Source organism: Gastrolobium bilobum, unplaced genomic scaffold (genome assembly GCF_033153095.1).
Source record: "Gastrolobium bilobum isolate Gb01-03AN ecotype WA unplaced genomic scaffold, APGP_CSIRO_Gbil_v1 utg4530, whole genome shotgun sequence".
Taxonomy (NCBI): Eukaryota; Viridiplantae; Streptophyta; class Magnoliopsida; order Fabales; family Fabaceae; genus Gastrolobium; species Gastrolobium bilobum.
The window spans coordinates 112,635-138,558 of record NW_026896582.1 but is presented as its reverse complement, the minus strand read 5'-3'; the positions used below and the strand labels follow the sequence as shown (position 1 = coordinate 138,558).

Below are 25,924 nucleotides of genomic sequence, written 5' to 3'. Positions count from 1 at the left end.
TGATACCTTAGAGATCAGCGGTTACTGTGCACTACAGTAGACGACATAGTCAAGGCGTAAGGTATGTACACAGTGACATGATAGGGTTTAGAATGTCCATACCCTAATTGGCTTAATCCTTTATTTATAGATGTGTTACCTGTCATGAGTGAATTTTTGGGTCTCTTATAAATATTGGGGGTCCAATTCATAATCCATTGCTGTCACACAAGGATTAATATAATTAAAAAATCTTTTGTTAATTTTTCTCTTAGTTGTTTGCCCTTCTTGTGCCTTCTAGAATATAGACATTTATGTCATGCTCATAACATGTACTTTGAGAGTATTTAGCTAATCTTAAACATTTCCTTTTTGTGTACTTGAGTTGAAGTATTGGAAAAGTAAAGTGCCCAAGAATCATAATCTTGGTGTGTAATGGTTTGTTCTAACACCCTTAAAGTTTGATCAATATTGGATAATTGTTGTAGTGATTGTAATTTAGCGTAGGTGTACAGTTGTTATGATCGAATAAGGATAAACTGAATTTGCATTTTCTCTATTTTTTTTATTTTTTTTGGTGGGGGGCATTCTCTTCTATCATTTATTTCTTTTACATAAGAATTTTGTAACACTCTGAGCATATTTAACTTCTAATGATATTTTTGCATGATTTAATTGTTAAGTATCACTTTTGTGTTTATTAAACCTTTGGAGGTCACTTGTTCAATATTTTTTTATTAAATGTAAAAAAAATATGAGACTCGATAATCATTAACTAACCAACCATATGTGAGTGGATAATATAGATGGGGTTCGAAGGATTTTTTTATTTTTATTTTTTTATCTATCCTTAACAAACGATTATTGATGACTACATAGTATTGAAAATATTTCGTGCGTACTTATCAGTTTTTCCGTCAATTTATTAAGGAAGAGATAGAATTATTCTCTACAATATTGGAAACATTGATTCCGAAAATTATTTAAGAAATAAAATAAACGATTAAAAATGAACTTCTTTAAAGATTTAAATTAAAAAAAAAAAAAACTATCCGATCCCAATTCGTCACTGGAGAGGCATGGGTGAGTAGAAAGTTAGAAGGTGGGAATTTGTTGTGTAACAGCAATTTGGCATGGAAATTGGTCAAATACGAGGTTCAGCGATTCCTATCCACCGTGGCCATGTCTCGCTGTCGAGAACCCCAACGTTGTCGTGCTCCCGAAAACGCATGTTTATTCTAGGAATGGGATTCGTGGGGCAATCGTTTGCACGCAAGCTCCACAACCAAGGATGGTTAGATAACATTATTTCTCATCCATATACTATTAATTTTCTTTTCTTAGTTCAAAGTTCTTACAGTTCTATTTTTTATTGGAAGGGTGGTGTCTGGGACTTGCAGAACCCTTGTGAAGAAGAAGCAGCTTCAGGACATGGGATTTCGTGTTCACCTTTTTGATGCAAACCACCCCGAGTGAGTGAGTCTATTGGTGGTAATTTAGCATATGAGTTTATTTATTTATTTTTTATAAGCAAATAATGATGTGGGTTGTTAATGGATTAGATGACCAAGTTCAGGATTATAATGGACCTTGTTTTGTCCATCTATGGATTATATCGAGTAGTAATGTATGTATGCATTGCGTCATACATGATATGAAAACACTTGAATAATATAACAAGGTTAATTTTATGGTATCTGAAGGAATGGAAATCTGTTCATGACTAGTTACATAAGTTGTGGTCTTGGTTACACATTTTGCTTTCTTTTTATGGTTTCTTTTTCCTGGTTAGACTTAAAACATAAAGTTGTTTTGCAGACTGAGTATCCTACGACTACTAAAAAATTACACCCACTTTCTTGTTTCTGTCCCACCTACTGTGGGCATTGGTGATCCGGTATGATTTTACTCTAACAATTGTCATATGTCTCCATGCTGATTGAATTTTGTTTTCTTGGGGTAATCTCTCTCAGCTTCCCTTTTTTACTTATATTTTAATGATTTGTAGATGCTTCAGCATGAAGAACTTATAAGAAGCTCGTTAGTCAATGGAGATCTTCAGTGGCTCTGTTACTTGTCTTCAACTAGTAAGTCTTCGTTGAAATTAGTAATGAATTTATTATTACTGTTTTTTTTTTTTTTTCATGCACATAATGAAAAAATTACTGTTTCACTCTTTCATCTTTTTCTTTTCCTTTCAAAAAGAAAATCTTTTGTGGCCTGGAGTTGCGTTATCTATTGTATAAATCTTCATACAATGTTTTGGTTGTTCAGAGCATGAGACATTTGATAGTCGGAATATATCTTCTTTTCTAGGTTTATTCATGCAATGACTCTTCCTGATGGCATTAAATTGCAGCGCTACCTAGTGCTGGTTGATGATTGAAAATTCGACATTCTTATACAATTCTAAATTCAAACTTCAAAGGCAGTATAAGCTACATGTTTTAAACCAGAAGGGGGATACTTAGAAAATAAGTTTGCTGATAAACTGATAAGGAACATCATATTATTATTATTTACATTTTTTATGTTAAATTGATCTTACAAGAAATTTGCAGTTTGCTCAGTTGGTTAAGCATTTAATCTGTCAAAAACATTCATAAGCTTAACTATTTCTTCCAAAAACAAAAAATAGTTGATCGATTAAGTTCCAGGATTGAGTTGATTGACCTAAGGTCTGTCAGATTACTTTTAAAGCTAGCAATAAAGATTTCATATTAATAAAAAAAATGTAAAAAAATTTTAAACATAAAATAAGCTAGCATGATTTAGTACATGTATAAAATACAAAGATAGGATTCAATTCAGACATTGAGTTGCCACTCTGGTTGATATTTGATATGTGTTGTAAATAATTGTATTGTAATTATTATTATTTTATTAATAATTGTAATTATTTATTTTCATTCTAGAATCTTCTTTGGGTTTAGCCCATTAGGTCATTCAGTCTTTATAAATAGAGAGCTCTTGTACATTTGTAAAGTACAATTTTCACATAATACATTTCTACTTTTCAAGTTGGTATCAAAGCTCTCAATTCTGAGGTCTTTGCTTCTGCGACTGCTGCCTTTAGAGCGGAACTCTATTTGTTTGCCTCTCGCCACCACCAAGATGCTACCGGAAAATTTTTCGGGGACCTTTTGGACCGAGAGGACCTTTGTATAACACTTTTTTTTTTCTACGGACGTTACTGTTCATCGCGGATTGTTAATCGCCGGGAACACTGTTCATCGCCGGAGTCTGAAGTTGTTTGGGTGTGCGTTTGGTTGATTTTGTTGTTGATTTTGTTGCTGTTTTTGTCTCTCTCTTTTTTTGCGTTATGGCCGATTTCGATGGTGATTCGACTGTTACACAGCCTCCACATGTCTCTCCCTATGTGAATATTCAGCAAGGAGAGTTCGAGCAGCTTAAGGCCACTATTGATAATCTGTGTAAGCCATCTGACAGTTCTTTGATCTTGTGTGGTAAGATTATACGTTCTACATCTCTTCTTGCTTCTTGCACTATTTTTAAAACCTCGTAGATTTTTTATTCTGGTGCAACTGATCATATGACTTGTCTTGCTGAATCTTTCTTTCTTATCATCCTACTATTGGTAGTCATACTATAGCCATAGTCGATGGATCTCATAAGTCAGTTATTTGTTCTGCTAACATTCAAATTCAACCTTCCTTGTTTCTTCAAAATGTTCTTTATGTTCTTCAGCTTTCTACTAATCTTATCTCCACTCAAAAGCTTACAACTGATTTGAATTGTTCTATCACATTTTCCCCTTCTCCTTGTGTTATTAAGGATCTTACCACGACGAAGACAATTGGAGTTGCTGAGGAGCAGGGTAGGTTGTATTATCTCCTTCCAGAACATGCTACAAATGATACCAAAAATTAGCTATTGATGACATGTCATCCTTCTACGGCAGAGTCTATGATTTGGCTCCATCAAAAGCGTTTGGGGAACCCACCGTTCAGTCTATCGAAGTCAATGTTTCCTTCTCTATGTCTAAATCAGTTAGTTAAGACCTTTCATTGCGATGTTTGTGAATTTGCAAAACACCATCGAGTGTCCTTTCCTTCTCGTGCTATCAAAAGCATTGAACATTTTTCTCTTATTCATTCTGATGTTTGGGGCCCTTCTAAAATGCATAGTGTTTCAGGTGCAAAGTAGTTTGTTTCTTTTATTGACGATTGTACTCGGGTAACATGGATATTCTTGATAAAAGACAAGTCTGAAGTACCAGAGATATTTATCCGATTTTATCACATGGTCGAGACTCAGTTTGGTAAGAATATTAAAATATTAAGATCTGATAATGGTACTGAGTACGTCAACTAACGTCTGTCGCAATTCATTTCAGATAAAGGTATGATTCATGAGCTCACATGTGTTGATACCCTTCAACAAAACGGGGTTGCTGAAAGAAAAAATCGTCACCTTCTTCAAGTCGCTAGAGCGTTACTCTTCCAGACATTTGTTCCTAGTTCTTATTGGGAAGAAGCCGTGTTAGCTGCAGCTTTTTTGATCAACCGCTTACCTTCACGGGTCCTTAACAATACCCGTCCTATTCATTCCATGACTTCCTTCTTTCCTTCTGTTCCCATTTTGCAAAGTCTTCCGCCACGAGTGTTTCGGTGTGTTGTCTTTGTCCATGTTCATAAACTACATTGCAGTAAATTGGATCCTAGGGCTCTTAAGTGTGTCTTCCTTGTTTATGCCCTTGATAAAAAAGGCTACAAGTGTTATCATCTTCCAAGTCGAATTTTTTTTGTTTGTATAGATGTCACCTTTCATGAATCTAAGTCCTTTTTTCAGAATCCTCATCTTCGGGGGGAGAGCAGTTCTTCAAAAGACTCATCCCCTTCCTTCGTTGAGTCTGGGTCGTCCTTGTCTACTCCTACACCTCTCCCTCCTGTGCTTACTCCTGATGTGTTAGAACCTTCAAGTAACTTAAAGCCAATATCAGCAGCTAGCTGGGAGACTGATATATTTGACTCATACTAGACCAGACCTAGCTTATGTTGTTAATATTGTGAGTCAGTTCATGCATAATCCAAAAGAAAAACACATGTAGGTAGTGGAGAGAATTCTTCAGTACCTTAAAGTCCCTCCTGGTAAAGGACTGATATTCCGGCGCGATGGCAATCTCTCTTTAGAAGTTTATACTAATTCTGATTATGCTAGATCCGTGATTGACCGTCGATCTACCACTGGTTATTGTATGTTCCTTTGTGGTAACTTAGTGACTTGGAGGAATAAGAAACAGGATGTGGTTGCCAAGTCAAGTGCAGAGGTTGAATTTCGAGCTATGGCTCAAGGCATTTGTGAATTATTGTGGTTGAAGATTATACTTGATGATCTTAAAATAAGATATGAAGGACCTATGAAGCTACTTTGTGATAATAAGTCAGCCATTTGTATAGTTCATAATCCAGTTCAACTTGATCAGACTAAGCATATTGAGGTCGACCGTCATTTCATCAAAGAGAAACTAGATAACGAATTGATCGTCACTCCATACATTCATTCTGGGCATCAATTAGCTGATATTCTGACGAAGGGACTTCCCTCAGATAGATTTCAAAAGCTTACTAGCAAGCTCAGAATAATAAATATCTATTCCTCAGCTTGAAAGGGAATGCTGTAGATAATTGTATTGTAATTATTTCTTTTTATTAATAATTGTAATTATTTATTTTTCATTTTAGAATCTTTTTTGGACTTAGCTCATTCAGTCTCTATAAATTGAGAGCTTTTGTACATTTGTAAAATACAATTTTCACATAATACAATCCTACTTTCCAGTTCTTTCTTTTCAAGTATATGCTTCAGACTTTATATGGCTAGGTTTGCCCCACCAGAAGTATGCGTTGCTGGAGCTGCTTAGAAATACTTTTCTAATGCTTTTCAATATCAAATATGATGACAGAGACACTTTCTGTCTGGCAGGCATCTATGGAGACTGTGACGGTGAATTGGTGGATGAGGAGTAAGAGAGTGTAACTAAACAAACCACTTTTTGTGTTCACAGTATCTGCAACTACTCTGTTAATTGGCTCTTAGTTTGTGCGTCATGCTTTGGCAGTTGTCCAACAAACCCAGAAAGTGAGTTGGCTAAATTAAGATTAACATCTGAAGAAGGCTGGTCAAATTTGGCTCACAATCTTGGGATATCACCGCTATTATTTAGACTGGGAGGTATCTATGGTCCTGGTAGAAGGTACTTACCTTTTTATTGTAATTTATCTTTCAAGTAACGTTTCTCTTATCAGTTTCTTTGTCGGATCAGCAAATTTGTCTGAGTTGGATGCCATTACAATTGATTCAAGCCAGTCATTCCAAGGAAATATCATTCAATAAGTAGCATATGAGATATAGACTCTTATCAGGAATTTAAATTATAAATTTGGATTTATGTTTTCATGGCAGGTCGCTCTGTCACTTACCTGTCTATTTAGTATTTTATATTCTCTTTGCTTGAGTAATTCTTTTCTTTCTTTTTTTAGTGCTGTTGATACAATAATCAAGCAGAAGTCCTTGTCAGAAGGTCAGAAGAGGAGAAAGTACCGAAAATATACATCCAGAGTTCATGTTGATGACATCTGTCAGGCACTTATGGCTACTATATATGCACCTCCCCCAAGGTGAGTCTCCACTATGATTACAGTGACTGAAATATGGTAAAAATGAAAGAAACATAGCCTAGAGTGTTTGAGAGGCTCTAGTGTCTCCCGATTCCTCTCTTTATTTCTACTCCCTCTCAGATTGTCCATCTCCCGATTCTGCTCTACTAGTTTCTCATTCATACCCTTTAATTTGCCACCAGTGCCTACTAACTTCCCAATCATGCCATTAGTTTCCCACCCATGCCCTTCATGAGTTCTGAATACTGTTTTTGGGATATTGTCCTCTCTCATCCGAATTTGATGATAGCTTGCCTTAAGATCCAATTTTGGAAAGATTCTAGAGTCCATTTCATCTAACAACTCATCAATTGCAGGGAAAAGAAAAACTTTCTAGCTATAGTTACTGTAAAGAACCTTGAGGTTACCATCCCAAAAGCTAGCTCAAAGGGTGGGAGTGCCCAAGACCTTATAAACTCCACATTAGTTGCACATACAACCAATGTGGGAGACTATATATCTCAACACGCCCCCTCACACGAGAGCCCATTGGGCTTGAAGAGTGGACAATGCAACAGGCCTAGCCTACCTGTGCTAAGAAACGCCACAAGAGAAAGTGGAGAGCTAGCTTTTGGGGTGGTGTATCCCAAGATTCTTTACAGTTACCTTGTTTAAGGCCTGTAATCAACTCATACTTTTCATCCCCTATCTTTTTTCTTTACCAAAATCATCGGATTTGAATAAGGACTAACACTTGATCTAATCATTCCAGTGTGTAGCATCTCATTGATGATATTTTCTATTTCATTCTTTTGATAATGAGGAGTTGAGGATATTTATAAGGTCGGATATTTTGTACAATTGCCCTTTCTTTCAAAGAGATAGCATGATCATGATCTTGTTCTCTTACCAAAGGCAACCCATTGATGGGTTTGGAATATGTCTTCAGATTCTTGCAAAATTTCCTCTAGCTCCTTCCAGTCCTGCAGCTCCCTGGTGCTGGATTCTCTGGCATTTTCTGTTCAACCTAGAATTCTTACCCTTCATTCTGAGATACTTTAAGCATGGCTTTAAGCGATGCTAGAGACCTGGACAGAGAAGGGTCTCCTTGAATTATAAGCTCTATTTTTTCTCTCTTCATCTTCAGAGTTAATTCTCTGAAATTTGCTTTGACGTCGCCTAAGCTTTTTAACCATTCCAAATCCAACACAATATCAGCCCCTCCCAGTTCAAATGAAAACAGATCCTGCTGAAGTGTGATTCCTTGTTAGGAGATGAAAACACCCTTGCAGACCCCCTGACATTGGATCTTGTGGTCATCCCCGACTTCCACCTGATCTGGTGAAGTGTTAGTCACTGCTAACTCCAGTTCCTGTGCAAGCCTTCCTTCCAATAAAATTATTTGAAGTTCCACAGTCGATAAGGATGATAATTTCCTGCCGTTGATCTCTCCCCTTAGTTTTAATGCCTGGTTAGACGTCATTCCTATAATGCTTTGGGATGACATTTGAAAAAACTTCTCCTCAGTCTCCCCTTCATCTCATCTCCTTCCTGGGTGTTTCTTCATTCTCGTTCTCCTCTCCCACCATAAGCAAATGAAATTGCTTGAATTTGCACACATGCCCAGGATGAAACTTTTCATCACACTTGAAACAAAGGCCTCTTTGCATTTTATCTTGCAATTCTTCCTGAGACAGCCTCTAAGATCTGCTGCAATTATTATTACCGGAACTCTCTGTTGTGCGATGTGGTGCTCCCACTATTACGGTTCATGGAGCCCACATTAGGCCCCATTTGGAGTGATGGTGGGTTGAAACCCTACTATTCCGCTATGGGGTTTGGCCTTGGCTAAATTTGGGATTGCTGACCTGTTCGGTTTGGTGTAATCATCCCCTTTTGGCACACGAACTATTTTTCTCCTCTAATACTTGCACTAAATCCATCATTTCAGCTGGTGATTCCAACTTGCAACCCATTCAGCCAAACCCATCTCAACATTTCTTCATCTTCATATATCATTGGTCTGGCTACATGTTTGCATTCTTCGTGATATTCAGATAATAATCTGGTTTTATGAAGGCTCAACAACAATTCGTATGAGTTCTGAGTGAGGGACGGTTGGAATCATCGAATTACCGCCGTGCAAAAGAGCGCCCAAGACACGTTTACAGTGTGTCCCTCCCACCGTTGGAACTAATTCATTGCTCACCCTTCCAATGCTAGCATTATCGTTGGCATCCTTTCGCCCTCAGCTACGGCGTTCACCCTAAAATCACTCAACTTGCTCGATTCATCCATAAGCACTGTCTCCCGAGAAGATTGGAATCTCCAAACGTCTCACGTTCTTCCCTTGTTCTGGGGTAAAAATCTTATCTTTCACTAAGAGCTCCTTGCAACTTATGTAAAATCTCTTCCTGTGTCTCCTCGATAATCTCACATTTATGCTGTGTGTATGACCATTTCACATCTCCCAGATTAGGAGCTTTAATACCAATTTGTTAGGAATCTAACGTAGAAGAAACACTCAATTGAATGAAAACTGAAATATTATTACTACAAAACTGATATCAGACTGTCTGAAACAGATTACAGTGACTAAAATTTGGCAAAATTGAAAGAAAGATAGCCTAGAGCATTCGAGAGGCTCTAGTCTCTCCTATTTCCTCTCTTTAGAATTTTTCTGATGCTTTCCCCCTCTCTATTCCCCACTTTTAATTCCACTCCCTCTCAAATTGTCTATCTGCCCTACTAATTTCTCACTTATACCCATTAATTTTCCACTGCCCATTAATTTCTCACTCATGTCCACTAACTTCACACTCATGCCCATTTATTTCTCACTCATGCTTCTGGACCGCTGTAGGGTATGATTCCCCTTTGGCGCCTCCTATGATAAACCTGAGTTATAGAAGGCTTTCTAACAAAGAGTAAGGCAAACTGGCAGGATTATCAAACAAGATATTTTACCAACCTAGTCCTGCTCTTACGATGAACTGCCTACATGGCTGGGGAAGGAAACACAGATCTTGAATTGTATATTTATTTCAATGCCTTTATATGTCTAGTTGCAGTTATAAAAATAAAACTGTACAATATAAAACAGACGAAGGGTTTGCATGCTCCAATACATGTAGAATATTCTGTCAAATAAAGCAACAATTGTAAACACACATGATGAAGGCATTGACTGAGGCTGTTATCCAACACACAGATCTTAAACTGTAGATTTATTAGAATTTCATCACGAGCATTGTTGAGATATTTAAAAAATCATTAATGTAGCCTCACCCAACAGTTTAAGCTTTTGGGTTGAATTGGTTCTTTACATGGTATCAGAGTCTCAGTGTACCAAGTTCGATCCTCACCGCCCCCCATTTTCTTTGTGGAATTTCTTAGCACAGGTAGGCTGGGCCTGATGCATTATCCACCCTTCAAGTCCAGTGGGCTCTCGTGTGAGGGGGCGTGTTGAGATATATAAAAAATCATTAATGTAGCCTCTCCCAACAACTTAAGCTTTTGGGTTGAATTAGTTCTGTACATGGTATCAGAGCCTTGGTGTACCGGGTTCGATCCTCACCCAGTGGGCTTGAAGAGTGGACAATGCACAGGCGCACCTACTTGTGCGAAGAAAGAAATTCCACTAGAAAGAAAGTGGGGGGCGGTGAGAATCAAATCCGGTACACTGAGGCTCTGATACCATGTAAAGAACCAATTCAACCCAAAAGCTTAAGCTGTTGGGTGAGGCTACATTAATGGTTTTTCATATATCTCAACAAGCATGCAAACCATATTAACTGCTGTTAAAAGTGCTGATAGTTTTGCAAATACACAGGCCTTACTGGAATTTATATAGACAGTATTGTCTTTCCAAATGTTGTATGGTGTATGCTGGTTAATATTTCCTATCTTCTTTTCCATCCTTCTTAGTTGACTGTGAATGTGCACTTACTTCTGAGTCGCATGCATCAGATAAACAAATGGCTTTGGTTCATTGATTGCAGTCTCGGGTATCATATTTTCAGGGAAGTTTACAATATTGTTGATGATGATCCTGCTCCACGAGAAGAAGTATTTGAATATGCAAGAAAATTGGTGGAGAAAAAGTGGCCAGGCTTGAACTTACAACCTTTGGAGCAGAAAGAGTGCTCAGTTGTAAAAACAAGAAATCCAAGGGGTGAGAAGCGAGTGTCTAATGCCCGAATGAAGAAGGAACTGGGAGTGCAGCTACTTTACCCTGATTACATATCAGGATTGCAGAGTATCATTGACCAAATTGAGAGTCCTTTCCAGTGTTATTGACATATTTTGATCAACGCCCCTGCTCAGTATTATGATTCATATCGCGTATGTTTGGCATTACATCGCGGGCAAATGCTATTGCAATACTTCATAATGTTGAACTTGGAAGTTAACACTTCAAAAACCGGAGGATAAATTGTTCTTCCATCTCATAATAAAGCAATCATGGTGGAGTTCTTCCTTTTTCTTCCCTATTTTCTCCTGTATATTGAATCCTGACGTTGTCATAATGAACAATATGAACCTTGCTGCGTTAATTGATAGATGAGTCCCACTTTAAAGTAGAAAACAACACGATGATTTTAGTATATCAATGGTTTGTTAACATTAGTATGTTTATCTTTCTAATTGGAGTACGAACTCCCTAAAAAAACTTCTTTCTCTTCCCTTTCTCGCCATATCACGATATAAAAAGTGAAAAAGAAAATATGAGTAGTTGAGGTACAAGTTACAACCATTCAGTTCTCAGAAACCCAAAAAAAAAAAATAAGTCACCAGCACATAGACTTAAACTTTTTTTCTTTTTCTTTTTTTAAATATATATCCACCGGCAATATGGACTTGACTTCAAAGTATCGGGACAATGATCAAAGTGCCACACTTAGACTTGACTTCAAAGTATCGCGACAATAATCAAAGTGCCACACTTTTTGATAAAATTTACCTGAATGCCACACTTTGTAAAAAAAATGTCAAAATACCACGTTACCTAACTCGCTACAACACCTAGCGAGTTAGGTGTTGACACGTGGCAAAAGGTGCATGGCCACGTAAGCCACTGCGCAGTGCAGCGAGATTACGTGACATCAAACATGTTATGCAGTATAACATGTTTAGTCAGCTTCTGACACGTGACAATTCTGACACGTGGCAAATGTGCTATACAACATAGCATGTTATGTGTGTGTTATGAAATTAATTAACGCTCCTAAAAATAATTAATTAATAGTTATAAAATAATTTTAATTAATTATAATTAGTTAATAGTTATAAAATAATTTAAATTAATTATTTTAGTTTAATTCAGCCTATATTAATTTAAATTATTTTATAACTATTAATTAATTATTTTTAAGAATGTTAATCAATTTTATTTAATTTAGTTTAAGTTATATTAATTTTTTTTGAACCGTTAAGTAATTTAATTTAATTAAGGAGTGTTAATGAATTAAATGTAATTTATGTTTGTTAATTATTTTATTTTAATTCAGTCTATATTAATTTAAATTATTTTATAACTATTAAATAATTATTTTTAGGAGTGTTAATTAATTTCATTTGATTTAATTTAAGTTAAGTTAATTTGTTTTGAACCGTTAAGTAGAGGTGGTAAAGTGGGTGGCCCACCCCACCTCGCCAAAAAAAGAGCCAGCCCCACTTTTGAAAATGGGCTAAAAAACTTGCCCCCTCTCTCGGTTTGGCAGGTTGGGCGGGTTAGCCCTCCAGCCCGAGCTTATTTTACACCGACTCGCCTCAACCCGCCTATGTTCACCACAAAAAATGAGTATGTCCCGTCTCGTTTAGCAGGTGGGGCGGGTTGGCCCGCCGAGCCAAACCCGTTTTGCCGACTCTACCGTTAAGTAATGTAATTTAATTTAAGAGTGTTAATAAATTAAATGTAATTTATGTTTGTTAATTATTTTAATTTAAATTATTTTATGACACACGCGTAACAACTTACGTGGTCATGTACCTTCTGCCATGACTTATATGGCCATATACCTTCTGTCACGTGTCAACACCTAACTAGCCAGGTGTTGTAATGAATAAGATAACATGGCATTTTGAAAAAAACTTTGCAAAGCGTGGCATTCAAGTAATTTTTTGTAAAAAATGTGATAGTTTGGTCATTATCCCTAAAAGCATCAAACTTGAACCCACATTTATCAATAACAATACTTACTGAACCTCTGACAAATGAAAATAACCAATTTCACATACGCCTTCTAATCTCGAGGGCCTTACTCCTTCCACTTGACTAAACTTGAAAAATTATGTTATTTAATATTTATTGAAAAGATAAGAGATAGCTACATAAGTTTCTAGTGTATGATTTTTCAACCTTAATATTTTTCCTAGGGTAGCAGGTAGCATGAAGCATCTTCTTAAGCACATTTGTTTCCTCTGCCTCCTTGTGCTGGTCAGTGCTTTGGCTCAGCATTTACCAAGGGACGTTATAGTCATATAAATCATATGAATCACACCAACCAGATGGAATTTCGGGTCAACAGCCAAAATTAATTAATCTAAAACAATTTAAAATTATCAATAAAATTATACAACATAGAAAATATTAAATTCTATAACATGGTGTTATTACTACCATAATTAGAGGTCTCACAGCAAATGGAACTCAATCTTTATGATATCTTGCCCAAAAGCCTTTCTTCCTGGCAGAATCATTCTCAGACAGAGATCGGCTCCACTTGGACCCAAGTGAAAAGTGCCGCCTCAAGAAAGGTTTTCCAAATGAGCTCCTTGCACTGGAGCTAGGCTGCATCTTTGAATCTTTTCCTCTCCATTCCATATCTTTTTGGCGATCAAAAACATCAAAACCACCATCAAGATAGCTATCAACTACACGGTTTCTGGATATCTTGTGGTTCTTGCCCTTTATCTCTGATTCAGCCCGAAGACCCTTTCTGGACAACTTTGACAAGTGCTTATCTCCAACCATACAAATTGGACAAGCTGGATCATACCTATCTGCCTCTGGTGCGATGGTCTCTAAGCATTCTGCATGATATGCATGACCACAGACCAGTACAGCAACAACTGAGAGGTCACTGCTGGCAGTAAACTTCTGATTGTTCCACGTTGATCTCTCAGTCAAAAGCTTTGAGCAAGCCCCACAAGATTGTAGATCCATGGAGGGAGAATAAGAGAACCTGCTACTGGATCCACTTATCTTGCAACGACCTGATCCAAAACACTCACTATCAAAAGACCACCTTTCTCTTTGAGATGAGGCCACCAGCTCAGAAAAGGTGCGCATGGACCAGCCATCAGATGATCCGCATTGGGATCCAGCTGCCATTTCATTACTGCAAGTGGAGAGTACAAATGATGGCCTTCCTTCAGAAATTGAGTTGTCCGGTGATTTCAGACCCAAGATCCGACTATCAGAAATCTGTCTCAATAGTGGGTGTCCTGGAGATCGATGTGCCCATCTTGTCGGGGTAGAGTTGGGAAGATGATGATAATTATGATTAGGCAAAGGATCAGCTGTAGGCGTTGAGAAAACTGAAGGTATTGAAAATGAAAGATTTGGTATTGAAGATTCTCCCGGCTTCACCTAAAGAGAAATACAGATTAAGAGTGAGCCTAGTACTGCAGTAGAAAGCCTAAAAATCAGATTATGCATCATAAAGCTCATTGTTCCAATTCAGTTGTTCAAAACTAACCACTGTAGAAAAATTGCTTGACATGGACAGATCTGCAACAAGCACATAGAGGAAGAAGAAGGAAAAATCAATGCCAAACAACGAAACAGCAATAGGGAACCAAAGTGCATAAAAGGGAGCATCAGGAAATGAATGTCAAGAAACAATATCTGGGACCATTTAACACCATAAACCAAATTTTAGAACCTTATACTGGACAGGAAAGGGCAAAAGTAAAGACAGTGAACAAGGAAATACAAGATAGAAAGAAGACATGTATGTAAGATAAAATCACTTGTACTTAAGAATGGAACCAAAAAAAAAAAAAATTCAAAAGATATCTAAAAACCCCACCCATTGTGCTAGAAACCTACTGTTTTGTTGTTTACTTAATGTTTATGCGTGGCATTGTTGGAGCTATTTGTATTCATTCCCGTTGCCTTCATGTAAATGTTGCTAAAAACTTTGATTGTTGGATAGGCAATTAGGCATACTCAAAGGGCTTCAATGACAAGGTTGACTAAGTACAGAGGAGTAAATTCTCATGGGATCATTGCTCCACATTGTGCTTATGGTCCTCAATGTTTTAAGTAAGATCCTCTCAAACATTGTGCTTATGGTAAAGGACAAAAGAATAATATAGTTTAGGGTTTAGCATTTACCAGAAGATGGAGTCATCAAATTTGCAACGAATGCCTCATCAACTGGGGACTTTTGAGAAATAGGAGATGCAGAATTTTCCAGGATGCTTCCCCCATCAGATAAATTACCTCTTTCAGAACTCAATGAACCTTTTAACTCCATGCTGATGTTTCTGCTGAGCACATGAGATGTGTGATAGGAGGGATTCTCAATTTCACTAGCAACACGACCCCGACTATCCCACTGAAAGCTCCATGATGGTGAACATACAACATCTCTATGCAAACTTTCACCTCCACTTCTGTTAGGAAGGTCATGATCCTTCGCAGCAACACAACAAGCTGATCCCATGATATCTGCAGACATACATAATGGTCAATCTAAATTGTCTCTCAAAAACTAATTACAAGGTACTATATAGACAAATTCAAGACTTGCTGATAGAAAATTTTAAAAAATAAAATCCAATAATGTAGCCAAAAAAAAAAAAAATAGAAAACTCAAAAGCCACCTCAATTTCCAACTTGAAACTGCAACCTACTTCCTCCTGAAGAATAAAAAAAAAAAAAGGAAAGAAAAGTAAACAAAGATACTTCAAAGCAACCCAGATTTCTCATGCTATAACAAATCTAATTCTTTGAGTATGCCACCACAATATTTAATGATCAAAAAGCATTTCTCTCAATTGCATATACCAATTAGAAATTTAAATATCAAGAACCCCCAAACGGCCTCTATTATGACTCAACCTTGAACACAAAGGCTACTAAAAGTAAAAAGGAGAACGAAGAAGAACTCTAATTTGCTTCAGACCTAAAGTCCGACAAAATATTCAATCATCTTGTAAGAATTTCCATATATGGAACGTGAAGCAGTAATTATGAGCCAGTACATATTGCTAAAAACGATTAAGTGCCACCCACCAAACACCACGAATGTTCACACTCATTAACTTCAAAGCATTAATCAAGAACCAATACCGAGAATTTCGAATTTATTTCATTTTTTAAATAAAAAAGTAATTACTTCAAAAATCCATGAAACTCTACAAAAAATTAAAATTAAAATAATTTCTAGGGTTTCTTACTTGTAGTTTCTGTCTATGATTGATTTCATTAACCTAACAGAGAAAAGGAAGATTAAGGATGAAGCACGTGCGAATCTTACTTGGAAACTAGAAGTTGAGAGAAAAGAAGGAAAGCGATTTGGGAGCGGTCATCGTCTTCGAACAATATCGCTGATTAACACAGAAACAGAAAGGGACGGCGCTTTGTATAACGTCGTGTATGTAAAACTGTTGAATGGTCGCGGCAACAGAAACCGTTATGACGGAGTTATAGAAATGGCGACCCTAACCTAAATCCTAATCAGCCATTTCTATTTCTGTGTAACAGTGATTGCGTCTTCTCTTTTTCTCTTTCGCTTCACTTCTTCTTCTGCCTTTACCTTTTCTCTTCTCTTCTCTTCTGTGCGTTACTTACTCTTTAATAAACGTTTTTTCTTTTTTCTTTTTTCTTTTTTTAAAGTGAAAGAAAAAAAAATAAAGAATGCACGTTTTTAACAGTAAGAAGTGGATGAGAATTTCATGCTTTATTTTCCACCACGTGGATAGCACTATAAGCTCACATGAATGCAATTGTCCCTTCATTCTATCTTCTATTAATTTTGGTATGAAATTCATAAATTCTGACCCTGGGGAAACCATTGACTATTAGATGCTTCCATGGTGGTCAATTTGTGCTTTGGTCTTATTACGACTGCGACTATGGCCATTAATACTTACAAACAACTTCAACTTGATATTTTGCACCGAAATATTATTTGTCATGATAATTTATTTCTTTTCTCTTTTGTAAGTCTCATCTATTTTTACTTTTTTTTATGTTACTTAAGACAATGCGATATGTAAAATAATATTTCTATTTTGTAGAAACAATACTTTTAATATTGACCGCGCTCACAAATGATGTGTTTTACTACGTGGCTTGACCTTATTATGTTAAGTCTTTGTTTTAAAATGCAACAAACCTCCTTTTTCTTAAATTTATTAAAAAAAGTTTTAAAATATCTATTAACACTTGCATTGCGCAAAAGGTATGCTGCTTTCATTAATAGATGCTGGCTTCGATGAATATAAATAGTATACGTATAAATTACTATATAATTTCTTACAGAAAAATTTTTAAAGTTATCTATACTTCCTTTTTGTCTTTGATTTTATTTTTCTCAAAATAAAAATATTATTTTATCAAACATAAATAAATATACATAATAAAAATATAAGTTGCATACATTCTTTTCTTTACAATTCTAATCTGGATAAATATTATACAAATACAAGGCTCAAATCAAAGGTTTTCATCATTAAGCAAAGCTCAAAGTCAAAGAAGGCTGCAAAACTCATCTCTCCAAGCTGCATAATATTAAAGACTACATGACAGCAAGCTCCTCAACATTTAATCATGACAGCCATATTACTTTGGCACCAAGGAACCTTTTCCCTCACCATGAAGAAAGGCATCTTCCAAGCAGCACATTACTCCACTATAAATACATGTATTAACCACAAGGTACATCATCTTCTTCTACATAATTGAAACCTGCTTGAACCATAACTGACTTGAGCGTCTTAGTGACTTGCAGGTACACCCCCCATCTTGTTCTGAGTTAAAGCTGCTCCAAACTGCAAGAAGCTCTGACCCAAGGAGGTTCCAGGCCATTTATGTAGAGAAAGATCACATGATCGGTCCAGTTGTAAAAGGCATCTTCCAAGTAGCACATCACTCCACTATAAATACATGTATTAACCACAAGGTACATCATCTTCTTCTACATAATTGAAACCTGCTTGAACCATAACTGACTTGAGCGTCGGAGTGTCTTGTAGGTACACCCCATCTTGTTTCATTGAAGACCCATGGATTAAAGCTGTTCCAAACTGCAAGATGTTCTGACCCAAGAAGGTTTCAGGCCATTTGTGTAGAGAAAAATTACATGATCGGTTGTAAAAACATGTTCCGATCAAATTCCAGATAGTTTCGAATACTCTTTGGTTTTATGCAGTTATAGGACTCTTGCTAATTGCTTTTTTTTTTAAATAAAATAAAAAATACAAAATACAAAAATGGGATAAGCCTGGTAGGCCTAAACTTTTTCACCAAGCCCAAAACAACCCAAGTTTATTTTAGCCTAACACTAAAAGACCGGTTGCAATTTGGGCCTCAGTTTTTTGGGTTTATTTTCCATTTCCTCCAAGTTGAATGATTCGAGCCGGGTAGTCTGATAATCAATTTTCGATGATATCGATGAAATGCCGTACGAAAATTAATTCTCGTAAACTTATTAAAGTACGGGTGATTTAAAACGATTAAGTTAAACAATTATTAGGCAAAATAATAATATAATTATTATATGGGTAAAGTATTTCTCTTGTGACACCTAAAACTAGGGGTGACAATTTGGGTTCGTCCCACCACCGCCAAAAAAGTGGCGAGATGCGTTGACCCACCATTAAATATGGGTTAAAAAAATAAATCTACCACGTTTTATGGTGGGTTGACGGGTCAACCCAACAACCCGTCAATTAAAAAAATTAATTAAATTTCAAAAATAAATTATCTTTTATGAATTTTATAGTATTATTTTGTTTTATTCTACACTTCTCTTAATTCTTTCAGTCTCAATTTTAAATGTATACTAATATTCAGTTAAATATTCGTTAGAAATTCATTTATCTTCATATATAGCTAACATTTATCATAAATAAAATTGTTATTCTTTATTTTTTCTAGGAAGTACTAAGATAAAAAAAAATTGGATATTACAAAAATTTATTGGCAAATGAGATATTACTTAATTGTAAAAAAAAAAAATTATAACCCGGCGTGTCAATGGGATCCAGAGAGACCATGTCTTCATACATAGGATTCCAAGTACCCTGATCAATCGAAAGTTCAATTCTATCTAAACTGTTCATTTGCAAATGATATCCACAGTGCTCACAAATATTCATTTTGGATTGAAACAATTTCTTATAATTTAATCCATAACAATTTTCACATTCTATCCACAAATGCTTGTACTTTTGATTTTCATCGAGATCATTAGAACTTTCTCTTCTAGTGAAATCACTATCATTTGTGTCGTTTGTGCGATTTTTTATACTAGAACTCTCGCTTTCACTACCATTTTTGCCCTTACCACAAATGTTACTAAAAAAGTAACTGTCATTATATTTGACACTATCATCTAAAATGTGACTATCAATAAAGATTTGAGAACGAAGATAACTATCAATGCAACTATTAATGTTATTATTCCAACTAGATTGAGTCCCATACATGTAATGATCATCATCATTCTTAGAGATATTATTCAGATAGCTAGAATTCTTATAACTATAACTAGAAAACAAACTTTCTGGTTCACTTAGAAAAGAATGATGATTGTCAATTTCTAAGATAAAATTTTTTTGGATATTACAAAAATTTATTGGCAAATGAAATATTACTTAATTGTAAAAAAAAAAATTATAACCCAGCGTGTCAACCTACCCCGCGGCAGGTTGAACCCGTTTTGATCCACTCTTAGGCAAGGCGAGTTGAAGTGGGTTGGTGGGTTGAAAACTTCAATCCAACCCGCCCCGTTTTGGCGGGTTGACTTGCCGGGTTCAACCCATATTGCTACATTTACCTAAAATTACATGGTTTTAAATTAATGAAAGGTGTTTTCGTAATTTTAAGGGTATCAATGAAGAGTGTTTTGGAAAAATTATTTGATACAAAAATAAATAAAATTACGAAAATACCCTTTATTTATTCAAAACGACGTAATTTGATGGTCACTAGAGATAACTTATCTTCATTAACTGAAGAAATACTCTACCCTTGTCATATATAGGAAAACTAATAAACTATTGTGTTAATTCCAAAATAATATCGCTTTTTAATTTGGAAAAAAATATAAGATATTTTGAAATATTAATTCCCCAAAACGCTTTACATTTATTTTTGCAAATCTCAATACCATGCTATTTTATAGTTGTAAGAGATATTTTATGAGATATATGATATTATGCTTATATTTTTTTAAGATATTTTATATATTTTTCTTGAACGTCGTTTTATTACAATTTTAATTAACTTTTATCTTTTTTTTTCTCCTTCCACTGTTGGTTGAGATTAACGTGATCAAATGATATTGGAGAAAAATAAATTAAGCAGGCACACAATAAAAAATAAATATAATATCATATCCCCTAATTTTATTTCTTATAACAAGAGAAACACTAAACTCTTATTATACTTTTTTCAAAATCCAATTTTCCCACTGCATTACCAAACTATATTTTGGTATTTTAGTTGGAGTAATAGCCCAAACATAGTATGCGAGTAAACATTTTGTTTCTATTCGACATTCAAGACAAAAAAAATAAAGAGAACGTTTTTTTTTTTTAATAAAATTACAAGGATGAAAAAAGCTTTTTATTTTTTTGGTCTGAAAGAATTTTTCATTATATATTTCTTTTTGTTTCTCATCACTGCCATTTTCATATATGCTAGATTTTCCATTAATTTTCCATTATATTTCAATCAAAGGCAATTAAGAATGACAAATGAAGAGTTTACATCTTTACGACGATATATAAAAAGAAGCACCATTTTCACATTCATAAAAGCACACCCATAACATATATATATATATATATATATATATATATATATTAATATATCAAAAAGCAAAGAAAGCACTCACACCGACATCCATTTTTCAAATAAGTGGACAAAGGTGAGAGTAGTACCACACTATTCAGTCACCTAACAAACAGAAGTACAGAACCATACCACTTTGTCATTTCCCATAAAAGCATATTGCAAGTTCAGCTAATCTATAATATCTTAATAAATATATTAATGCCTCACCCTAGCTAGCTAGGTGCTAATATTTACCCTCGCTCTCAATTATTCATTCCACCACCATGACACTAGTACAAACAAGCATGGACTTAAATATTTTTTTACTTCCCCACAATAATTCACCACTGAAACATGTCAGCAGATGCCATAATTGGTTGGTTAAGGTAGAGCATGTTCATGGGGTTCATGAAATTATCAGCACTTGTTGGATAACAATCCATTCCGGAGAACCCAGCAGTGGTTGTTGTTGTTGTGGTTTTGATGAGGTTGATGATATCATTAAGTGATTGTAACCTTTGGCTAAGTTCAGCCATTTGGGTCCTCAGAATGCAATTCTCTGCCTCAACCCCAATACAGTGCTGGGTGGTGATGTTAACACTTGTGAGGATTTCACTGTTTTCCTTTCTGAGCAGGTCCACTTGGGTATTGAGATCATCAAAGTGCTTCTGCTTTCGCATCCGAGATCTTTTTGCTGATTCACGATTCGATTCCTTTCTCTTCCTTTTCCTTTGATCCATCAGAAGCTGCAAATTTTCCTCAGAGCCAGACATAGTAGTGGATGTGAAGGAGTTTCCACTAGGTGGTGAGGCCATGAGATGAGATCGATGATTATATTTACACCAAAGAAATATTATTTAAAACTTCCAAATCAGAGATCAAAATAGGTTGGAACTTTGAAAATCCTAATTAAGACGCAAGACCCGAGCTAATATATAGAGATAATTATTGTTATTATTATTACTACTAGGTTATATAATCTTAAAATATAAAAGTGCAATGATGGGAGGAGATTTCTGAAAAAACATAGAACCAGTAGAGGAAGACAACAGAGAAAGATTGAACTAAGTGGGTCGTGCGCCTGTGGGAGGAATTTATCATAAACCCGGAACGAAGGATTTCACTGAGAACTGGAGACATGAATGTTAAACATGAATGAAACTAGAGATGTTCAGCATCAAGATTCAAAGGAAGAAGCTTTGAAGACAATAGAACCTCGAATTCCTTCTAAAAAAAGTAAAGGATAATAACCAAATGGGTTATTAGTACCAAAAGCCAAGACAACACTACAAAGGCTAAGATTTAAGGAGGAGGAGGAGAAGAGAGTGTATGGGGTTGGAGAGGAACAGAGGAGAAGAGGAAGTAATGTAGGTAATTGAAGGGCTAATTTATAGAACAAAAAGGTGAAGGAGGACAGAGAGAGAGATGGGGAAAGAAAAGAAGAAAAAAAGAAAAACAGGGGGAAGAAAAGAAAATAAGAATGGAAAAGGCATCGGAATCTCCTCCAATTGAAGGGTTAGGTGGGACATAGAGAGAGAGAGAGAAGAGAGCGATGTGGGGGTGGAGAAAACTTTCACAACAATTCCAGCTGGTGGCGGTGTGTCCTTAATTTATTGCATACAATAAAGGGAAGGCAAATGCTAAACCACCACTCACTCCTTGACAAGTACTAAAATATTTTGGTCAAGTATTCTAGAGGCACTGTATAATTATTGAGTTTTACATGCCTCTTTTGTTTTGTTTTTTTTGTTAAAAAAAATTAGGAATCATTTCATCGATTATTTAATTAAACCGAACAATAAATTTCTTGACTTAATATAATTATATACCCAAAATTCGAACTTTAAATCACTAATTGAGTTAAAATAATTCTTACCGAACCAAACAATGATATCTTAGTTGGCGTTAGGAAATTAAGTAGATAAAGATGAGAGCATGTGTTTGATTTTCTTCAGTACTGTCTTTGAAAGGGGTTTAAAATATTAATTTTGGGTCCCGTCCCGAATCAGACTAATCGCAAAGTGATAAACCGATTAAAATATCTTACAAAAAAAATTCTTACTATTCAACTCTCGTGGTTTATAAACTTACCTTCTTTATATATATATATATATATATATATATATATATATATATATTTCTCGAGTTACTTGAGATAACTTTATATCTAGTCACCCCAAAATTAAGTCATTTTGAATGATAGAAAATTAATTAAGAGTGTTTTCGAGTATTAAGAGAATTAATGAAGGATGTTTCGATATTTTGTTTAGTTATTTATGGGAAAAATGTTTCTGCAGTTAATGCAGATAAGTTATCTGCATTTATTCTCAAAACGACGTCGTTTTGTTATTGAAATCTTAAAAAATTATAAATATAAAGATTATCATAACCCTGAAATAAATTAAAATTATAAAAATATTATGATTTTTGCCTAAAACGACGTCGTATTGGGCTTACTGCAGATAACTTATCTGCATTAACTGCAGAAAAAAGTGAACTCTTTATTAATTATATGAATTTTACCAAAATACCCTTCATTAATTGTCCTAACATCCAAAACGAAAAAATTTTGGGGTGGTCATAAATAAGGTTATATCCAGTGACTTAGAAACAATAAATCATATATATATATAAAGGGAAAAATATTTCTGCAGTTACTGCAGATAAGTTATCTGCATTTATTCTCAAAACGACGTCAATTTAGTATTGAAATCTTAAAAAATTAAAATATAAAGACTATTATAACCCCGAAATAAATTAAAATTACAAAATACCATAATTTTTGCCCTAAAACAACGTGTATTGGGCTTACTGCAGATAACTTATCTGCATTAACTGCTGAAAAAACAAACTCATATATAAAAGGCCAGGTTATATTTATAACTTTTTTTTTATAATTCTTACAACCTCAACTATATACTAGCTGAGGTTGTAAAAATTGTAAACGAACCCTTCTTATATATATAGTTTACATTTCTCTAGCAGCTTGACGTCCAATAGTTAATTATCTACTATATATATAGGTGACAATATTAAATGTAGGAAATCATACTTATACAAAAAGTGAAAGTATTAAATATGTGGAATCATATCATACACATGTTATTGTTGAACGTCAAGTGGCTAGAAAAATAATTATATATGTATATATGATAAAATCAACTTATACTGGTGTAAGAATATTAAGTCTTAATTACTTCAATTTTAACCGTTGATTTCATGTATATAAATACTTATTATTCTTATATCGGTATAAGTTGATTATATCATTTATATATATATATATATATATATATATATATATATATATATATATATATATATATATATATACCGGTGTAAGATTTATTAATCTTACATCACATCTCAATTGTTGATTTCCGTGTATCCAACTGTTATAATTTAGGAAGTCATACAAATTATTAATATTAATTAATCATTAATTAATTACACTACAAATACCAATCGATAATTTTCGTCTATCAACGGTTGAAATGTGGTGTAATACTAACTGTAAGACTTGTTAGCCTTACACTGATGTAAAAAGAACATGTCTCGTATATATATATATATATATATATATATATATATATATATATATATTGACAACAAATTGTAATAGTTAATTTTCGTAAATTTAATCACTGTGAATTCATATGACATTAATTACAAATGAGTGAGCAAAATAAATATGGTATGTGAATTTTTTTTTCTTAATATTTTTAGTAAATTGGGGGGTCAATATACAGTTCATTAGTAAAACCTGTCAACATTTCAAACCCAACAGCCTGAAACCAAACAACAGGGAAAGGTAAGTAGTGGCAAAACAACAAGAACGGCTTCATCGTAAAGAAAGTAGACATAACGACAAAAAAAAGATCATCACGTATCTTTGGTGGGTGTTCAAACTACAAGGTCCAAACAATCGACCTGAATAACAATTTGGTAGGTGCTTCCGCGGTAGTCCGTACATCTCTTCCTTTTAAAACAAAAAGTGATTCTAAAAGAATCCAGAAAATTATTAAATATTTTTAAATATAAATAAAAATAATAAAATTCAATTAAAATCAGAAATAAAACTAAAAATATTTCTTTATTATTTTCCAAAAATGAAGGATGTAAAGTGAATCTCTTGCATTATATTATGGAATATGTACAATTTTCATTATAATATTAAAATAATAAAAATATATGATAATAACTTTATAAAAAATCAATTCACCTAAAAATTTAAGTTGTTGGGTGAAGTCAATGACGGACGCAGGTGGGTGCATTTGTCAGCACCTGCAGACACAAAATTGGGAGAGAGAAAAAATCACATAGGGTGAGTGATTCAAGTCAAGTAAAAAGAAGAGTAAATATCGTTTTAGGTCTCTAACAAAAAATATGGCCTCTATTTTAGTCCTTTACAAAAAAAATTACTCGTCTAGTTCTTAAGAAATTCAAAATGGACCCATTTTAGTCCTTTTAAGGGACTGATTTGGGTCTTTTTTTAATTTGTGAGGGACCACAATTTCAACTAAATGGGTTCATTTTGAATTTCTTAGGGACTAGACGAGTAATTTTTTTTTGTAAAGGACTAAAGTGAAGACCGTGTTTTTTGTTAGGGACCCAAAATGATATTTACTTTAAAAAGAAAAAAAAAGAAAAAGGAAGATTAAAGGAAAAAGGTAAAAATATGTCCAACCAAATCAACCCCTATAATTAAAAACTTAAACCCTAACTCATTGCTTTGTCTCCTTTTTTTTTATAAACCTTATTAGCTCCAAATCCTAATAAACATCAACATTCCTGAAATTCAATCTTCATCAAGTGGAGGAGAATCGCACGGGATTTTTCACGTTTTTTGTGAAACAAAAGTGGCCAACTTTGGATCAAATCGACATTGACAAAGGTGAGTTTTTAATCGATTAACTCCTACAATTATACTATATTTTACAAATGTCTTTTTGTGGTGTTTATTTTTTTAATTATCATTATCTATTATTTCCTTAAAACTTTGGTTGATTCACCAAAGCTTTACTTTTGAAGTGGAAGCAAAAATTGGATCATGATCATGATTTTTTTTAAAAAAATCAGGGCCAGCACCCCCGAATTTCCGCCCTAAATGTGCAGACATAAAAAAAATATCCTGGGTCCGCCACTGGGTGAGGTTATATTAATAGTTTTATATAACTCTAACACCCACTTCGCAGGAGAATTTATTAGACTTGAAGAATGAACAATATATCCTAAAAAAAAGTGAGCAATACATAGGTTCACCTACTGACATGAGGCTCTGATACCATATTCCGATCTTATAAGTCGG

General features: G+C 34.6%; 4 protein-coding genes across 6 annotated transcripts; 1 reads left to right on the top strand and 3 right to left on the bottom strand.

The window, feature by feature from the left end:
• The first annotated feature begins 1,026 nt into the window (after positions 1 to 1,026).
• Positions 1,027 to 11,166, top strand: LOC133300745 (uncharacterized). 2 transcript variants are annotated; one of them, XM_061500329.1, is made up of 8 exons: positions 1,027 to 1,273; positions 1,359 to 1,451; positions 1,798 to 1,876; positions 1,988 to 2,066; positions 5,926 to 5,965; positions 6,062 to 6,196; positions 6,483 to 6,620; positions 10,622 to 11,166. In XM_061500329.1, exons 1-8 carry the CDS (start codon positions 1,113 to 1,115, stop codon positions 10,896 to 10,898), a joined length of 1,002 nt encoding a protein of 333 aa, XP_061356313.1. In that variant the 5' UTR covers positions 1,027 to 1,112; the 3' UTR covers positions 10,899 to 11,166. The 2 variants fall into 2 exon arrangements, with proteins under 2 accessions (XP_061356313.1, XP_061356312.1); XM_061500328.1 differs by having other exon boundaries at positions 5,906 to 5,975.
• Positions 11,167 to 12,954: 1,788 nt separating this feature from the next.
• On the bottom strand, positions 12,955 to 16,413 carry LOC133300742 (uncharacterized). 2 transcript variants are annotated; one of them, XM_061500325.1, is made up of 5 exons: positions 16,091 to 16,413; positions 15,435 to 15,470; positions 14,944 to 15,279; positions 14,303 to 14,334; positions 12,955 to 14,193 (listed from the first exon to the last, which is right to left on the bottom strand). In XM_061500325.1, exons 3-5 carry the CDS (start codon positions 15,272 to 15,274, stop codon positions 13,252 to 13,254), a joined length of 1,305 nt encoding a protein of 434 aa, XP_061356309.1. In that variant the 5' UTR covers positions 15,275 to 15,279; positions 15,435 to 15,470; positions 16,091 to 16,413; the 3' UTR covers positions 12,955 to 13,251. The 2 variants fall into 2 exon arrangements, with proteins under 2 accessions (XP_061356309.1, XP_061356308.1); XM_061500324.1 differs by lacking the exon at positions 15,435 to 15,470 and having other exon boundaries at positions 16,091 to 16,412.
• On the bottom strand, positions 15,436 to 19,601 carry LOC133300740 (acetyl-coenzyme A carboxylase carboxyl transferase subunit beta, chloroplastic-like). Its single transcript, XM_061500321.1, has 3 exons — positions 19,598 to 19,601; positions 18,803 to 19,378; positions 15,436 to 15,470 (listed from the first exon to the last, which is right to left on the bottom strand). The coding sequence occupies exons 1-3, from the start codon at positions 19,599 to 19,601 to the stop codon at positions 15,436 to 15,438; spliced, it is 615 nt and encodes a 204-aa protein (XP_061356305.1).
• Positions 19,602 to 20,594: 993 nt separating this feature from the next.
• On the bottom strand, positions 20,595 to 22,074 carry LOC133300744 (bZIP transcription factor 11-like). Its single transcript, XM_061500327.1, has one exon. The coding sequence runs from the start codon at positions 21,429 to 21,431 to the stop codon at positions 20,958 to 20,960; it is 474 nt and encodes a 157-aa protein (XP_061356311.1). The 5' UTR covers positions 21,432 to 22,074; the 3' UTR covers positions 20,595 to 20,957.
• Positions 22,075 to 25,924: the final 3,850 nt, after the last annotated feature.

What these genes read in the sequence shown, in the direction of transcription:
- LOC133300744 (XM_061500327.1), bottom strand. Translation starts at nt 21,431, where the DNA reads ATGGCCTCACCACCTAGTGGAAACTCCTTCACATCCACTACTATGTCT.
- LOC133300740 (XM_061500321.1), bottom strand. An exon ending in GGATCCCATTGACACGCCGG is followed by an intron (nt 15,471 to 18,802) that starts GTTATAATTTTT and finishes TTTATTCTTCAG; the next exon opens with GAGGAAGTAGGTTGCAGTTT.
- LOC133300742 (XM_061500325.1), bottom strand. Translation starts at nt 15,274, where the DNA reads ATGGGATCAGCTTGTTGTGTTGCTGCGAAGGATCATGACCTTCCTAAC. An exon ending in TTTGATGACTCCATCTTCTG is followed by an intron (nt 14,335 to 14,943) that starts GTAAATGCTAAA and finishes TGCTTGTTGCAG; the next exon opens with ATCTGTCCATGTCAAGCAAT. An exon ending in CAAGCAATTTTTCTACAGTG is followed by an intron (nt 14,194 to 14,302) that starts GTTAGTTTTGAA and finishes ATTTCTCTTTAG; the next exon opens with GTGAAGCCGGGAGAATCTTC.
- LOC133300745 (XM_061500328.1), top strand. Translation starts at nt 1,113, where the DNA reads ATGGAAATTGGTCAAATACGAGGTTCAGCGATTCCTATCCACCGTGGC. An exon ending in AAGCTCCACAACCAAGGATG is followed by an intron (nt 1,274 to 1,358) that starts GTTAGATAACAT and finishes TTTTATTGGAAG; the next exon opens with GGTGGTGTCTGGGACTTGCA. An exon ending in CTGTGGGCATTGGTGATCCG is followed by an intron (nt 1,877 to 1,987) that starts GTATGATTTTAC and finishes AATGATTTGTAG; the next exon opens with ATGCTTCAGCATGAAGAACT.